At 46.6% G+C, this 16,605-nt stretch overlaps 1 protein-coding gene across 7 annotated transcripts in view; it reads left to right on the top strand.

Moving 5' to 3' along the window:
* The window catches only part of CELF2 (CUGBP Elav-like family member 2), a 525,035-nt gene that overhangs the window by 436,275 nt on the left and 72,155 nt on the right, over window positions 1-16,605 (top strand). For all 7 annotated transcript variants that reach the window (XM_036842569.1, XM_036842572.1, XM_036842570.1 and 4 more), the window contains 2 exons: window positions 5,698-5,746; window positions 13,973-14,107. In XM_036842569.1, coding sequence (XP_036698464.1) covers window positions 5,698-5,746; window positions 13,973-14,107 — 184 coding nt within the window. The remainder of the gene's footprint in view (window positions 1-5,697; window positions 5,747-13,972; window positions 14,108-16,605) is intronic.

Here is a 16,605-nt window from a genome sequence, read left to right as displayed (position 1 = left end):
ATGCAGCCTCAGTATAATTAACATGCCTCTTAACATATATACAACGGACTATTACTCAGCCATAAAAAAGAATGAAATACTGCCATTTGCAGTGACATGGATGGACCTAGAGATTGTCATACTGAGTGAAGTAAGTCAGAGAAAGACAAATATCATGTGATATCACTTATATGTGGAATCTAAAAAAAAAAGGTACAAATTAACTTACCTACAAAACAGTTATAGATGTAGAAAACAAACTTATGGTTACCAAGGGGGAAAGCGGGGGGAGGGATAAATTGGGAGGTTGGGATTGACATATATACACTACTATATATAAAATAGATCACTAATAAGGACCTACTGTATAGCACAGGGAACTCTACTCAGTACTGTAATGACCTATATGGGAAAAGAATCTGAAAAAGAGTGGATATACGTATATGTATAACTGATTCACTTTGCTGTACGCCTGAAACTAACACAACATTGTAAATCAACTCTACTCTGATAAAAATTAATTTAAAAAATAACATGCCTCTCAGGAGACTCCTTGGGAGAATTCTTGAAGAGGATGTGCTCACTCGCCATAGACAGGAGGAGGAGGGATCCAGCCCCAACCCTCAACTCTGAGGTTCCCTTGCATCTGGTGGGACGTTAGGAGATTGGAAGGGTGACGGCCAAGTTATCGGGCCCTTCCTCCTGTTGCTGCCATCACCTGGGACCCTCCCCAGTGCAGAGCACAGTGCAGACCTCTGACCTCCGGCCCCTCCAGCTCTGGTATCGGAGGTGCCAGTTCCCCGTCATGACAGAAGCACTGTTGACAAGCTTCAGTTCTTGACGCCGTGGGGGTCACCTTCAGTCCTTGAGGAAGGCGATGAGCCTCTGGCTGCCAGTCCAGGGCAGTTTTGATTCAGGGCTGAGATGTGCATTGTTTTCCCTGCACTTGAACTTCTCCGATCCAGGAATGTATCCCTCACTGTTGGTCTTGTCATGCTTCAGTTACGTTGTGCTTGGTGAATGATCTCTGGTGACATCGATTGCTTCCTCTGTTGGTTAGAATGTCCCATCATCATTCTTCAGGAACAATATGACTTAGTTTCTCTTACTCTGTTCCTTCAGATTTGTTGTTCCTTCCCTGAAATGCCCTTCACTCAAGTCCTGGTTAGCGTTAGGGTCCCTTCAAGATCTAACTTGACCGTGGTTTCAGCTGAGATGCCTTCTTGCCGTTCCTTTGACTGTGTGGGGTGTCTCTCTTCTGAGTTCCCACACTGCATGTGGGAAACGGCTGGTCTGTCTGTCTCATCCTTACGTTACATACTCCATCATGACCAGAACTCTTTTTCACGCATTATTCCCACCGTGTAACAGATCATCTGGTCAAAGCAGAAATAAGCGAATGGGGCTTCCCTGGTGGTGCAGTGGTTGAGAATCCGCCTGCCAATGCAGGGGACACGGGTTCGGGCCCTGGTCTGGGAAGATCCCACATGCCGCGGAGCAACTGGGCCCGTGAGCTACAACTACTGAGCCTGCGCGTTTGGAGCCTATGCTCCACAACAAGAGAGGCCGCGATAGTGAGAGGCCTGCGCACCGCGATGAAGAGTGGCCCCCGCTTGCCGCAACTAGAGAAAGCCCTCGCAAAGAAACGAAGACCCAACACAGCCAAAAATAAATATATAAATAAATTAATTTTAAAAAAAAACATCTCACTGAACTAAAAATATGATCAATATTTCAAAAGGCCTTCATTTAAAAAAAAAAAAAAAAGAAATAAGCGAATGTGTGAGTGGTCTTAGCATCCTACTGGGTCAAACCTTTGACATCATTTCCTGTTACAGGGAAAGAATCCCTGTATTATAATTTGAAAGTTTAAACTAGAATACCCCTTCCTTTACAATAACTTCCCTACTCCACTCAACAAATCTCCCAAAGTTCTTGGAATCATGAGACTTTGAGGAAGTGACACACATTATGAGAACGACTCCTCCAAACCATGTGTTTTTTTTGTCTTCCTTGACATTTACATCCTGTATCTGATCAGGAATTTGTAACTCAAATGAACTGTTCATGGTAATGAGCCATTCTTAATACAGTCCTGATTGAATACCTCTCTCCAAGAAGGTCACGGCGCTTTACATACATTATCTAAATTGTCTTCAGAACATCGCTGGAGTAGGGTGACCACGCATTCAGAATTCACCTTGGTCTGACAATCCAGATCTCTGTGAGGTTGACTTTTTTCCCCTTCAGAGCCCCAGAAAGACCGAAACCAAGTTTAAGTCAGCAGTGGCCGTAGCTACCACTGCTACATTCCTGAGCCTTCTGGATAGTCTTAGGTCAGAATCAGAGCTAATTCTCTCAGCAGCAGCAGGAAAACCCAGAGTCAAGTCTTCGTGCAATACGCGTCTTAAAGCTCCGTAGATAAAGCATGATGCGAGGGCAGAGGAAGATTACTTTCACCCAAGGGGATATTGCTGGCGCCTTCAACTGAGTGTCTGTCTGGTGCCTGCAGTGAGTGAAGCCTGCAGTTCAGCATCGTAGGCTCATAAGTCCAAATCCCGTGTTGGGCATTTTGGGGGGAAGCAATGTGCTTTGGGGGAATCGGCACTGGATTAAGAGTAGGGAGCTTAGATTTCTGATCCCAACTCTGTCATTAACCATCTGTGTGTCCTTAGTGAAGTCACTTATTCCCTTCAGACCTATACATTGAGAACATTGGATGAAATGATTCCCAGGGCCCTTTGCAGCTTTAGAGTCGAATGATTCTGTCCTTACTGCTCCCACATTTCCTCCTCCAGACCTCCGTGTGCGTCACAGATGGATCTGAATGCTCACGGCGCTCTCTCTGTGCTGCTTTTCTGATGCTGGTCACCATCTTTTCTCCTTTATATATGTGCCTATCAACGACCATGTTGGGTCGGCATCTTCCCAAGGGCAAGAGTCGTTCATTTCATTTTTGTGTCCTATACATAACGTTGGTACACTTATCTCTTGTCTCTTATCCCTTGAACCTGTGAACCTCATTTGAGTCTTTTCAGCTCATTGACCTGTTACAAGTCTTTCCTATCTGGAAAGGAGAGACCCCAGCCCCATCCTCCTCCCCCATCCTCCACCGAGCCTCCTGTCTTCCCCACTTAGAGCTAATCTTCTTGAAATAGTTGTCTGCATTTCTCATATCAACTGTTACCTTTCCTGTTACTCTCCCGCTGCCTACAAGCTGGCATTCTGGCCCCTCCCACCCCACAGAAACTGTTTTGATAAATTCCCTTAAAAAAAAAAATTGTATTGCCAAACCCAGAAGGATACTGGGACGTTTTCATCGTAGCGTCTAAGAGCACTTGCTCTGACCATCGCCTTGTTCTTGAAACTCCCTGCGTGGCTCCAGTGGGGCCAGCTGTTCTGCTCCTGCTTCTCTGGATGGCCCTTTGCTCTGTCCCTCTTAGGCTCCTCTTCCTGGCTGTTCTCCACAGTTCTGCCCCTGGCTCTTGTCTCTCTTCACTCTGCATTTCCCTCTCTGGACAGTTTCAGCCACGCCTGGGGCTTCCGCCACCTCCCAGAGCTGTCCCAACAGCTTGAGACCCACATTTCCAACTTCACCCCAAATGCAGCGTGTCCTGACCTGTGCCCATCAGTCTCTACACCCCCTCCCCAAACTGCTTTCTCGTGTTTTCCCTATTTAGGCAGTTATATATAGGACACAAAAGTGAAATGAATAGCAGTGATCCCACTACACATTTAGTTGTCCAGGCCTGGGGTTCCGCTGCCCCCTCATCCCTACAACCAGCCAGTTACCTCTGAGGTTTAGACCTTCCCCGCTTTACGTGGGCTGTTGCAGTAGCCTCTTAACTGTTCTCCCTGCCTCCTGTGTCTCTCTTCTACCATCCATCCTCCACACTGCAGCCAAAAATGACTTTTCAAGGACGCAAATGGGATCTCATTGCCTTGCTCCTTAAATATTCTATGCCTGATCGTTGACTTTTAGAGGAAATTTCAGCTCCTTAGCACGTGGGTTCCTCTAAGGCCTGGATGCTGGCTGCCCTGGCAGCCCCTTCTCGTGCCTTCCACCCTCATACTGTGGACTCCCTCCAGGAGGACTGAGGGCTTTCTCACCACCGTGTCCTTGTGTGGGGTTGTCCATTCGTTTCAAGAGCCACCCCCTTCCTCTGCTGGCAAGTCCAACCAGCCTTTAGGACTCGAAGCAGATGGGCCCTTTGCCACAAATCCCCCCACCTCCCTCACCAGGCAGAATGAAGTATCTGCTCCCCTGGGCTCCCACAGCACCTTTTCTTAAAAGGCAGGTCTACTTACTGACTCCTAAGCATTCCATTCTCATGCTAGTCTCTTCTCTACAAATTGAGCATGTTAATGAGTAGAGTGGGAATACAAGTAGACCCCACAACTCCAGGCCTATGTTCTGTGCATAAGAGCATTCTTGCCTTTGAGAATAAACGAAGCAGCTCTGAATTATTTAGCCTCTTGTCCCCTGATACTGCTCCCTCTTACCTCTTCCTCTTGTGTTTTGAAGACCCTGGCAGGCATTAGGTGCACGTGGTCTCGACCGCCTGATAATCGTTTCCCATCATTTCAGTGCCAGAGCCAAGTACCATTCCCCTTTCATTTCAATTAGATAAAGCCCAGAGCTGTGGCTGGCAAGTAAGGGAAGTCCACTGGGGAAATTAAAGGTTCAGAGAGAATAGGGCCCATTATAATAAAAGCATTTGCACAGCCACTGATTCCATCTACCCTGTGGCTGCGACGTTCCTTGGGGTAGGATGAAATATGAAGCAAGAGAACCCATGAAAGTCATTTGAGGAATTTATTTTAATTGGAAATGGTGGCAGCTTTCTGTGCTCTGCAGATCTGCAGATCATGCACAACGATGTGATTGGCATCGTTTAAAGAACCATAGAGCGTCTCGTTCTGCCGTGATGCAGGATCTTGGTTCCACTTTGTCTCAGGTGCTTTCTCCCCCTACGTATGTACTGAATGTGATCATAAGCCCCTCACTCTTGCTTTTCCTCCTCCCTCCCTCTCTCCTTCCTTCCATTCTTTCGGTGCCTCTGCATTCCTGTTTCACACTTCGTGTTTAATAAAAATGGGATAATGGCGCCTCAATCAATCAACTGGTCGACCTTCAAATTACTCAGAACTCTAAGAAACAGCCATGCAGCAGACATAGAACGGCCAGAAGAAAAACAGATCATCTGTGTTTTAATTTGTAATAATACAAAATAACAATAACTATTTTTTTTCTATGCCCCATGCATTAAGCACGTCACATGCATTTTCTCAGGTAATTCTCGTGGCCCTACTATGCAGGTGTCACCTCCATCTCGCAGATGAGGAGACTGAAGCTCAGAGAAGTTAAGATGCTTGCCCGAGGTCACATAGTTGTAATGAATGGCAGAACCAGAATTACCTGTAAGATCCAGGCAGAAACCATATTGAATGGCAGGACCAGGTTTTGAACTTGAGCCTGACTGCAAAGCCCACGTGTTAAGATACCATGTCACAGCGCCCCGGGACTTAAATGTATCCTATTGCTGAACATCAAACACATGCTTGCATTTTAAGGTAGTTCATTTTAACTGTGAGAGGTCTCGTTATTATTTACGTGCCCTTATAACAATATCAGTAGCCGCGTTGAATAGCATGGGATTTCTGAGACTGTTGAACACTTGTTCAATCTGCCTTACTTTCTCACTTTTCTATTTTTAGATGCATCATCCCATTCAGATGAAACCTGCAGACAGTGAAAAATCAAACGGTAGGTGGTGCTGACTGTCTTCCTTTTAATGTCTGTTCCCTTAAGTGAAGACGTGAGGTGGGGGGCGGGAGGAGCTGGCCCCCCTTGCCGTTTCTCTGGGGAAGGCAGAGGGATGTGCCCCAGGAAACCTCCATCGCGGTGGGTACCTCGCTCTCCTGCCTCCTGTATCTCTGGGGTAAAGACCTGTGAAGATGCTACAAGAAACGGCTTTCTGTGTCCCTGTTTGGGGCTTGCTCTGTGCGGCCACCCTGTGGCTATTGTTTACCTCCTCTGACAGCAGCTTGGGCACCTGACGGGGAGGGGTGACCTTATATTATGCAGAGGTGAGTGAGAAGGGCATCGCCCACCAAGAATGAGGCTATCTTTTTTCCCCCCTCCCTTTGGTCCTCTGGCTTTGCGACTGTCTCACTGCACTTTTCTCTAGTTTGTATCCATGCATTTGCATCCACATTCATTCAGAATTCCGTTGGCTGATTAAATAAATATACAGTCAGTGCAAAAAAAAAAAAAAAAAAAAACCGCATTTGATGAGGTTGGTGAAATAATTGAGACTTGCCTCTCCAAGACACCGGAGGGTTGCTAACCCCATTTCTCTCTGAAGTTTTTGCTTCCACTTCTGCAAACCTTCTGTCCCTGTTTTGTTCTTTGGACTGGCTGCATTGCATGTTAAAGGAATCGTCTGCCTTCCTAGACCTCAGCCCTCTCCTGCCCCACAAGACTGACATGGTCAGCATGGTCGCCTTCCTCCGGGCAGCTCTGCACCTCGTTAATTAGTCATGGGGCAGAAGCCATACACTTAGAGACCTGCATCACCTGCAGATGTAAATTATGGCGGGGCTCTGCATCTCTCCACGAGGTACTTCTTTTGCTAATTGTAGTGCATCCCATTTTCCGGCCCCACACACTAGACAGTTTCGAAAGAAATTCCACATCGTACAGTGGTGTCTGTCGGAGAATAGATGTTGGTGCTTCCCCACCATCCCCTCACCAGCCGCACACTTCTCTGCAAGTCTAACTCCCTTGTTCCTACAGTACTTTATCACAGACGTGGCATTGAATGTCAGAGGGTCTAAAATCCACCCCTGCTTTGTGGTGGGATCTTGGTCCAGTCACCTCATTCCTGTACTTGACAGTTATTCATCGATTACTTACTATGTGCCAGGCACGTTGCCAGAGGCTGGGACTGCAGCAGTGAATTTTTAAAAGAAGAAGAAAAGGACACAAGAGACACTGTCCCTTACCTGCTGGAACTCACATTCATTGTCACTGGTTTCAGTATCTCATAATCACTTAAAGACCAGACTTTAGTCTCCTCATTCATAAAATGGGAATAATGCTAATTGCCTCTCATAGATGAGCTTTTTTTTAAGACTCATAGAAGATGTTTGTGACAGTGCTTTGTAAATGATCGAGCACTTCTATAAGATGTTGGCCAGTGTTCCCTGGCCTTTAGGGGCCTTCTGCCCCCAGGCAGAAGGCCATCTCCCCGTGCCAATTTGCTCCAGGAGTGTGTGTTACAATCTGTTCTCTTCCTCCTGGGAGAGAGGCGGGATGGATCTAGTATTTGTGGGATGAATTCCATCAGTGAAGGTCATCCTGGCACATCCAGCCACCAGGAGATGTTCTCTGTCCTTTGGCCCCATAATTCTCCAAACCGTGTCAGGACACAGGCCATGGGATCAAAGTCTGCAGGAGGGGGTTCGTCTGAACCTTAGGCCGTAGTGATAAAAACGTGACAAGAGAGACCCGAGTTGGAAATGTCTGACTTAAAATACCCAAAGAGTTGAACCGAGAAAGGGTTTCTCCTTCTGCATTTTCTCCTGTGCAGGTGCAAACCCTGACTGTCCGCAGGGTAGCTGCCGGGAGGGCTCAGAATGGTCAGCTGCCCTTGCTGTCCTCTGTCTCCTGTGGACACTGAGGGTAGTGTTTGCTTTGGATCTAAAACCACAGCAATAGAATCAAACTGCCGTGGGCACACCCCATGTTGCACGATCTCAAAAGCCAAGCAGGATTGGGCTCTGTTTTACTAAGATGAGCAAATACCTTAAAATGCCATTTATCAGGAAGCGCCCCAGGGTAGCAGGTGAAATCTATTTTGAGGAGCCCGGACTTGACCCGGACCCTGCACTTACTGGCTGTGACCTTGAGCAAGTTCTTTACTAAACTCACCCAGCCTCCGTCTCTCCCGCTGTAAGAGGGGCTCCGGAAGCCTAGTCTGTGCTCTTCCTGTAAGGCCCGCCTTACAGAGTCATCATGCAGTTAACACCCGCAGAGCTTAGCGTCACACCTGGCACGTAGCGTGCGTGCAGTCTGCTACATTGGTGGCGTAGCTCCAGCCAGTTGAGGTAGCTGTTTTGGTGCATCCTGAGAGCAGAGGCCAGCCCTTCCAGCCTTGGGCTCTTCCTGCCAAAGCTTAGATCTGTACACCTAAAGGAAAACCCCCAAACCTTCTTGCTGGGCCAGTTGTCCCTTTGCTTGCAGATCTACCTTCATTTTCTGAATTTCCAGTAAAAAGAAAAAGTCAAATAGTGTAAATGGACCAAAAGCTGCTTTGAAAGAGCTCTTCTTCACGGAGGCTCAGACGGACCCCCACCTTGCACAGCCATGAGCAGACTTCAGGGTTGTCCTTGGACCTGGTTGGAAGAATCAGGAGAAAGGCATCATTTCCCAAAGCCAGGGATGAAAGCTGCAAGCCTTTTCTGATTTCACATGACATTTTTAACAGGTAAGCATAGTTTCTGCAGCTCAGAGAGCACCAAGATCTCTTTGGCTCAGATGCTCGAAATAGCTCCTGTGGCTGTGAAAGAAATATAACGAGCTCTAATTGCACTTTTTTTTGAGTTTGCTGACATTTATGGATGACACAAAGGACTCATCACAGTGAAACAGTTACTCTCTTCATTATCATTGTGTTCAGATTTCCCGAACTTCGTATTTGCTGAGCAAGACTCATCACAGATTCATTAGTGATGGACAAACGCATTCCGGAAAAGCAATGACTCTTTTGAGCTTTTGTCCATGCAGGGATTCTGACAAAGCCCAGAAATGTTAGTCTGCTATATCTGCCCTGCACTTTACTGTCTTACTGAACGGGCTTCTGAAATCTCCACGGCTTCCTAGAACCTGCCCTTCCAATGGCTCTGATTTCAGCTGCAGCCTCTAGCACATTTATGTAAACTCCTAGCATCTTCCATTTCTTATGCTTCTACTGTGCCAGGTATCCAAACAACAGATCCTCCTCTGAATTGGCAATACAATGTCAGGGACTTTAAGAAGAGCACACTGAGTATACACCCAGATTTCAACAGCACCCACCTTTTTTTGGTAATTTTTCCCTGACACCTAGTTGAGTGGATGGTACAGGAAGGGCGTTGGAGGAGGCGTGGATTATTTCAGGGACCAGCCACACTCACGCACACCTAGTCACTCTTTATCATTCTCTCTCCCATTGGAAGGCCTGTTTTCCAGCTTTTAATCTTCCGTCACTGTGCAGAAAAAGCAACCAGCCGTGCGAGATTGAAAGTGAAAGGCAGTTGCTGGATCTGAAGTTGGTCCAGCAGTGGGTGACAAGGAAGTCGTGGCGGTTGCCTTTGGTTCTGTTTTTGGGGTCTCGGGGGCTGGAGCCAGTGTTCACTGTGAGGTCACACTTCTGACTTGAAGGATTATTTTTGACTCTGTAGGCAGAGTATCAGGTCCATCCTGCTTTAACCTCCAACCTCACAGCTTGTCAGGGTCCTTAGAGCCTCGAATCCAGAAATGCCATTTAAGCACCCCACCCCCATCTCTTTCCTCAAGGCCTCTAAAACCCCCAGTGGCTGTGCATCAAGTTCTGAGCTCACAAGAGTCAGGATGACCAGACGTTGTTATCCTGGGGAGAGCGAGGCCTGTAGAGATAGGAATCTGGGGTGTTCCCGTGCAGTCACTTGCTGATGTACTAGAAGATGAAGAAATCATTTTGAAATTCAAAGTAGAGAGACCCGTGGATTCGGAGGCCGTAATTAAATGCCATATGTTAGCACTAACACATTGAAAAGTTGTTAATTAATTCAGGCCGCCCCGAATCCAGGTGTGACTTTGACAGATTGTACACCGGTGTGTTAGCACGGACTTACAATTAGGGGAGTTTTAAAAAATGAAGTTTCTAGTCCCTGAACTTAAAAGAGTCCCCACTTATATTTAATATTAACCCCTTCTCATTTATACCACGGAAGGGGAGCTGGCAGTGGTCACTGTTACGAATCCACTTTCAGTTCTGCTACTGTGATTGATGGCAGCAACCCCACCTGTGCCCACGTGGTATATGAAGTATTTCCCCTCATTCATTCATTGGTTATCCTAAAGGAAAACAGACTTTTTCTTTAGAGGGCAAACACCTTATCTTTTATTTATTTATTTTTTTTAGTTCCCCTAAAGCACTTAGCAGAATACTGTGAATATGGTAGGTTTATCTAAGCAATTGACATTCTTGTGGATTGAAAAAACTGGTGAGATACTTAACTGCCCGTGAATACTTAGGAAAAGCCCACCAGGAAATTCATCAAACATTGATGAAAAAGTTAAGTGATTTCAAGATAATTAAGTTTATTTAAAATGTTGACAAAGCTGTTTAGCGATCCTTAGAATGGGGATCCTAGGAATAAAAATTTTCACTGGAAGATCAGGAAAACTCACTGAGAGGAAAGCTGGATATTTGTAGTTATTCCCATTTTGCCATTAAAGCAAACAAGGCCCAACTGTTAAAACCACAGAGCTACTTTGGCTTGCAGAAGGTTGCCAACATCCAGGTTCTTTGATACATGCACACACGTGCCAACACACACACACAGGGAAGGAAGTTAGCACTTTGAATAGCATATGGATGGTGCAGATTTTCTTTTCTTTTCTTTTTAGCTAATACTTGTTACTGAAAAAAGTGACAGTTATCTTTCATTTCCCTGCCTGAGTTTACCCCTTCATTGTGCCTAGGATGTCAGGATTTCTTCATAAATGGTTTCCATTTTTTGTAAATCCATCTTAGGAAAAGAGTCATACTTGAGCTTCTCAGGAGCTGCGCATTTAGTTGACTATAGCATCCCGCACCCTGAAGCTCAAACCCTGAAAATTGTCTTCGCTAAATACCGTCATTATAGGTTTATCAGGGAAACCAAGGACCAACTGGGACTTTATCCTTTGCTTTTGTTTGAAAGAACGAAAACCTGATTCTTCAGGATAAGAAGAAATACAACAGAAATTTTTTTCTACTCATCAAGGTATCAGCCATAGCTTCCTTGGGGTAGCAGTCCCAGAGATGAGGGCAGGAAGGGATCAGGGCGGGGGGGCAAGAACTACAGCTGCAAGTTTTCCCTCCCTCCCCAGCCCCATTTCCGCCAGTCCCATCCGTTCCCCTTCTGCTTCGAGGGAATGCCACGTGCTCTCAGGGCCACTGGAGTCCTCGCATGCTGAGGAGTCTGGCGTCGCACTGGAGGTCAAAGGCTCCCGTTGGAAAGAAAGCACCTCTTCTGGGGCATCTGATGCTTCTGATGCTTAGACCCCGGTGCCAACACAGCCCTCAACTTACTGTGCTTTCACCAGTTCCTAGTAGATCATTGGTAGTCCACTTACTCTGACAGGAGAAAGAAGGACTTCTTAAATTTAAAAATCTTCATCTACATAAAGCAAGTGGGGTCCTCAGCAGCCTCTGCTGAGGAATGAGAGCTAGTGACACCCCCTTTCTCCTTGAGGAAGCTCAACACAGGCAGTGGCCCCGGAGCACCTGTGACCTTCCTTCTGCATCAAGGCCCTCTCTGCAGACGAAGCAGAAAACGGTACATATTGTGCTTCAATCAGGCTGCCTTCCTCCGTCCGCCACGAAGACAGTCCTTATTCATTCCTGACTCTGCGCCTGGTCCGGTTAGTATGTGATGCCCCCAGCACAGTACCAGTCTGTCCAGACCCTGCCCGTGCTTCTTAAAGTCCGGTTTGAGTTCCATATCTAACATCAAGCTTTTCTCAAACTCTGGTACCCGATTCATAGTTCACAAGGATTGTGGAATTGTGGTTTTCAACCTGTATTCTTTGGAGCCCTCGTTTCTCTGTGTTGTCTTGGGAGCCGCCACCAGTGTGGAGAGAGAGGCTGGGTAGAAAGGGATTCTGAAGTCCATGTTCAAGTGCTTCATTCAGCCAAAGCATGTAACCAGGCCGCCTTCTCTCCATCACTTAAGAGAGAGAGAAAGGAAAGAGAAGAGGAAAAAGAATCAAGTTGAAACCTTCATTCTATGGATGACAAGACTGAGGTCCACAGGGGTCAGCTCGTCCTCCAAGGTCACCCATCACCTTCATGGCAGCACTGGAACGAGGACCAGGGTCAGCCAGTCACAGCACTGCCCTACCCTCCCAGCCTCAGCTGCCTCCTCTGGACTCGCCAGAAACGCAGGAGAGTGAGCAGAACCCTGGTCTGAAGAGGGTACCAGATCCTGGTGCAGGTTAGGCCGCCTCCTTGTAGAATGATCCTTGGCCAGATCCTTCCCCCTGCTGGGCCTTGGCATCTCTTTAGAGTCAGACAAAATGTCTTTCAAGTCTGTTACTTCCGGCCTGGGATTCTACAACTAGGAGCTCTTAGCCCCTCAGCGCCACCCTTGTCCAATATAGTAGTCACATGCAGCTTTTAAATTTTAAATTAGTTAAAATTACATCACATGAAAAATTCACTTTCTCCATCACAGTAGCCACCTTTCAAGTGCTCAGTGGCCACACATGGGTTTCGCTACTGGGGTGGACGTCACAGACCAAACTTTTCCCTTCTCGCTGAGTTCTACTGGACGGAGCTGCTTCAGAGTAAACGAGTCTCTGTTCCATTATAGATCTTCCATCCCGGCTCCTGGAAGACACAGACCAGGGATTCTGACTTAGGTACCCGAAGCAACTGGCCCTGGCAAGTCTAGAATACACTCTTGCCAGTTAAATGATAATGAGACACTTACTGTCCAGAAAAAGAGTAAGAGAAACAGAAATAAAAGCCAATTAAATAGCAATGACAAGATTATAATACAGATATAAAATGATCCCGTAAGCTAGGACTTTCTGAAGTGCTGGTGTAGGCAGCTATCTTTCTTTCTTTTTTTTTTTAAATTCTAAGAAATGGATTGAAAGGAAACATGGGAAATAAGCAAGACTTCTCCCTGAGGGCTTCTAAGACTATCTTTTGCTCTCTCTCCTACAAATGGCTCCAAACACTGTCTTGAAATCCATAATAATCGTGCCTTTGAGGCTGAGTATAGGCCAGTTATCCTGAGCACAAGCATGTCAGTTTAGGGGAAAAAATCTCCCAGGTCATCAGAGGTAAACCTTCCCTAGTCTTTACCCGATGACAGCTTCCAAAGTTAGAATTTGCACGTTGCTGCCCTCACGCCCAAAATGCATTTCTGTTCATCAAGAATCCTACCTCCAAGTGAGCAGAATAGCATTGTTCCTTCCTTGTTCTTTTTTTGGTGACAGGTTTCACTCCGAGATTGGGGCCACCCTGACATGATTCTTAAATAACCGCAGCCCCACTCACTTGACTACAGTTGCCTTCAGCTTTAGTTGTAAGGTGCAGACCACATGTGCTGACCTGGGTAGGGCTGCGTAGCCAGTGCTACGGACAGAAGGCCCTTAACCAGCTCTCTGGAGAAATTCACATCTCTCCTGTCTCCTGTTCTCATCTGGACCAGTGGGGACGAAGCTATTTGAAATCAGGGAAGGAGAATGTTTTCTTCCATTGAGTCCTTTGTTAAAAGTTTTGTTTATCAATTTTCCACTATATCTGTTTCTGTTATTTTTCCTCTCCCGATCTTTCTCTTTTGCTGTCACTCAAGTTAAAAGAACATCTACCCAAAAGAAAAAAACAAAACAAAACAAATTAAAATCTGTATCCCAAAATTTCTCTATGGGACAGTAGCATTTAGCAGTTACTTAGAACTTTAACATTTTAGTAAACATATTACTGTTTCCAAATGGGGGAAAAGGACTTAAAAACAGTGTTTCGTGTCCTTTGAAGATGTTTTATTAGTAAACAAGCTCCCAGTGTTGGAATAGGAGCCGAGATGCTGAGCAAGGGTGGGGAGAGCAGAGACGGCACGTGTGGAGGAGGAAAGTGGCCTGAGTGTCTGAAGAGTTAGCCTCGGGACCCAGTCGGAGGTGGTGATGACACATTGATTATGAGGAAGAAGGTGAAATGGCCTTGGCTCATTCATTATTTCTCTCTCCTAGCCGTGGAAGACAGAAAATTGTTCATAGGAATGGTTTCGAAGAAATGTAATGAGAACGATATCCGGGTGATGTTCTCTCCATTTGGCCAGATAGAAGAATGCCGGATCCTCCGGGGACCCGACGGGCTGAGTCGAGGTGAGTGTGCTCCCTGCAGAGTCTCTGCCCTTAAGTGCTGATTGGAGCTCTGTGTCCCAGTCAAGGTAGACGTAGCTCCCACACTCAGCGAGAGGTCACCCTGAGATACGTCCCGCGGGACGAAGTTATCCAACCCAAACTTTTCACCGTAGCTGGAATGATCACCTTTTACTTCTCAAGTCAAGAAGGTCCTAGTGGCAGCATATTAGCCCAGGTTATCACTGTCAGACGGGAGGCCCGCAGGCTGCCCTGCCGTTACACATCCCTTTTCAATCTCAGATTGAAGGAGCTTTGGGAGGTATGAGGGAGAGATGGGGAGGGCGAGAGAGAATGTTTGCTGCTCGCATCTTAGTCTTCTGGCTTTCTGCCTGTGCCTGGGAGAATGTTGAGCGTGTGGGCCTCTTGACAGAGAAATAAACCAAGAAAAAAGGCCCCTGTCCCCGCATAGTGCAGAGCAGATACAGACTCAGAGTAACCAGGCCTGTCTTAGGGCGTTAGGGTTTTATGGCAAAGAGCAAAGCTCCTGGAGTCCTAAACACTGGGGTCCATTAAGTGACAGAGAAGTGACTTCGTCCAGGAGAAGACTGTAGGTTCTTCTCTGTCACCGTGATAGAGGCAAAGGCTGGGGCTTCGAGCGCGGATGAAAACCAGTGTTTCCGCGAGCAGCCACACAAGGTAGCTGGAGATGACTCTCTTCTGTCCACATTTACCTCCCCCTTTGACGGACCCACATGCCTCTCTCCTTAAACCGCTTATAAGGCTTATCACCGTGTTCCCAGCCATCTGACTAGTTTCCTGAGTCAGCCCAGGAGGCCCAGGGGAAGACGCACATGGAAAACACATTTCTCCATTCTCGTAAGAAATCTGTCTTTTTGCAACACAGAGAGGATTTCATTCAATTAATGGGGTTTCCAGGGCAAGTTCCACAGGGCTAATTAGAAATGTCTTTACATTCCCCATCTCTGGTTCTGGGACTGCACTGCCCGCGCCCCATGTTGAAAGAAAAGTTTAAGCCTTAAGTATCAAGGCACTAGTTTTCATTCATCTCCCTGGTCTTACGTAAACTCAGCGCCCTGGGAGGAAGAACATTTGTTCTTTTGACTTTTAGACATAAAGCTTCATGATGTCAACTGCTAGAATCGAAGGCACAGGGAACAGAAGTTTTCCACCTACCTCCACCTCCAAAGCCCTGAAACGGAGGTGATCTCGAGGAAAACTAGGAGGAGGAGGAGTAACTCCAAGCTTGTGATGCCTATATTTTCTTCTGAAAGTGGTTTTTAAGAAAAAGAGGAGGAGGAGGCCTGGAAATGACACTTAACACTCACTGAAAGATGGGAGTCTAAAAGCTGAGCAAGACATGATGTTGAGTGGGGTCCCTAAACAGCAGACCCAGTGCCTCAAGCTAATCTGTCACTTACCACGTGTGCCTTTACCAGTGTCACCCAAAATAGTTCCTTGTCCTGGGCACCCGCATCGCCTCTGGTTCCTATCCAGCCTCGCAGGCAGAAGGATACCAGGATTTCTATCCTGGGTCCCTCTGTGCCATCCTGGAGATACGCACCAGGAGAGCTTATCATCACATCTGATCCAGGAGAGGTAGATAGGTAGACAGACCAGGAGAGCGAATACCACGGGAGAAAGCAGCGGGGCTGAGGAAGAATTAAATAGGCAAGAAAGACAAAAGAATATTTTTGCGATCCCTTTTCTGCTGCCAATTTAGTAATAAGAACCACTATTCTCTCCCTGTGACTATTCTCAGTCACACTTCCGTGTTATCATTGCACTTTTGCATTCGCCAAGGTGTACAGCATGGAGAAAGAACCGATAGGCATAGTGAAATGTATAGTGCCTTGGAGGTCAATGACCCTGGGGCCCAGTCCCAGAACTTCTCCTGACGTGAATCATGGGCGTGGTCCATTCATTGTCCTATCTCTGTCCCCAGTTTCCACACTCGAAAATGGCAGCAGTCTAAATATCTGCCCTGCTTCTCTGATAGGGCGTGATGAGCTACTGCCATGGTAGGTTTTTTGTAGAAGCAGGCCATCCATAGTGTTTCATAGAGGCCTTGGCTATGAAGTAGGAATGCTGGACTTCTGTTTTCCCTCTGCTGATTTACAAACTGATTCTCTGCCTCAATTTCTCCATCTGTCCAATGGGGACAGTGATGAAGAACATTGGTGCCTAGAGATCCTTGAGCGTATGTTAGCTATTTTCGCAGATGAGATTTTTTAAATGGTCAAAACTTTCATAGGAAAGGGTGTCAAGACACTGTACTTGATGGGAGAACCTGACCAATTCCATCTGCCATCTGGTTGATGAACCAGCACTTGATACCAGAAGCAGCCTATTTCTGAAACAAGTGATGGGAGCACTTTCATCAATATTTTATGCAACTGCTGGTTCAATGTAAAGAGTAGAATCCTCCTCCCTGCCCCCCCCCTTTTTTTTTAACAGAAAAATAATTTCTGATTTTCTGGCAAACTGATGAGAATTCCCTG

Source organism: Balaenoptera musculus, chromosome 2 (assembly GCF_009873245.2).
Source record: "Balaenoptera musculus isolate JJ_BM4_2016_0621 chromosome 2, mBalMus1.pri.v3, whole genome shotgun sequence".
Taxonomy (NCBI): Eukaryota; Metazoa; Chordata; class Mammalia; order Artiodactyla; family Balaenopteridae; genus Balaenoptera; species Balaenoptera musculus.
The sequence above is the reverse complement of the archived record's forward strand: the minus strand, read 5'-3'. Positions and strand labels throughout refer to the sequence as shown.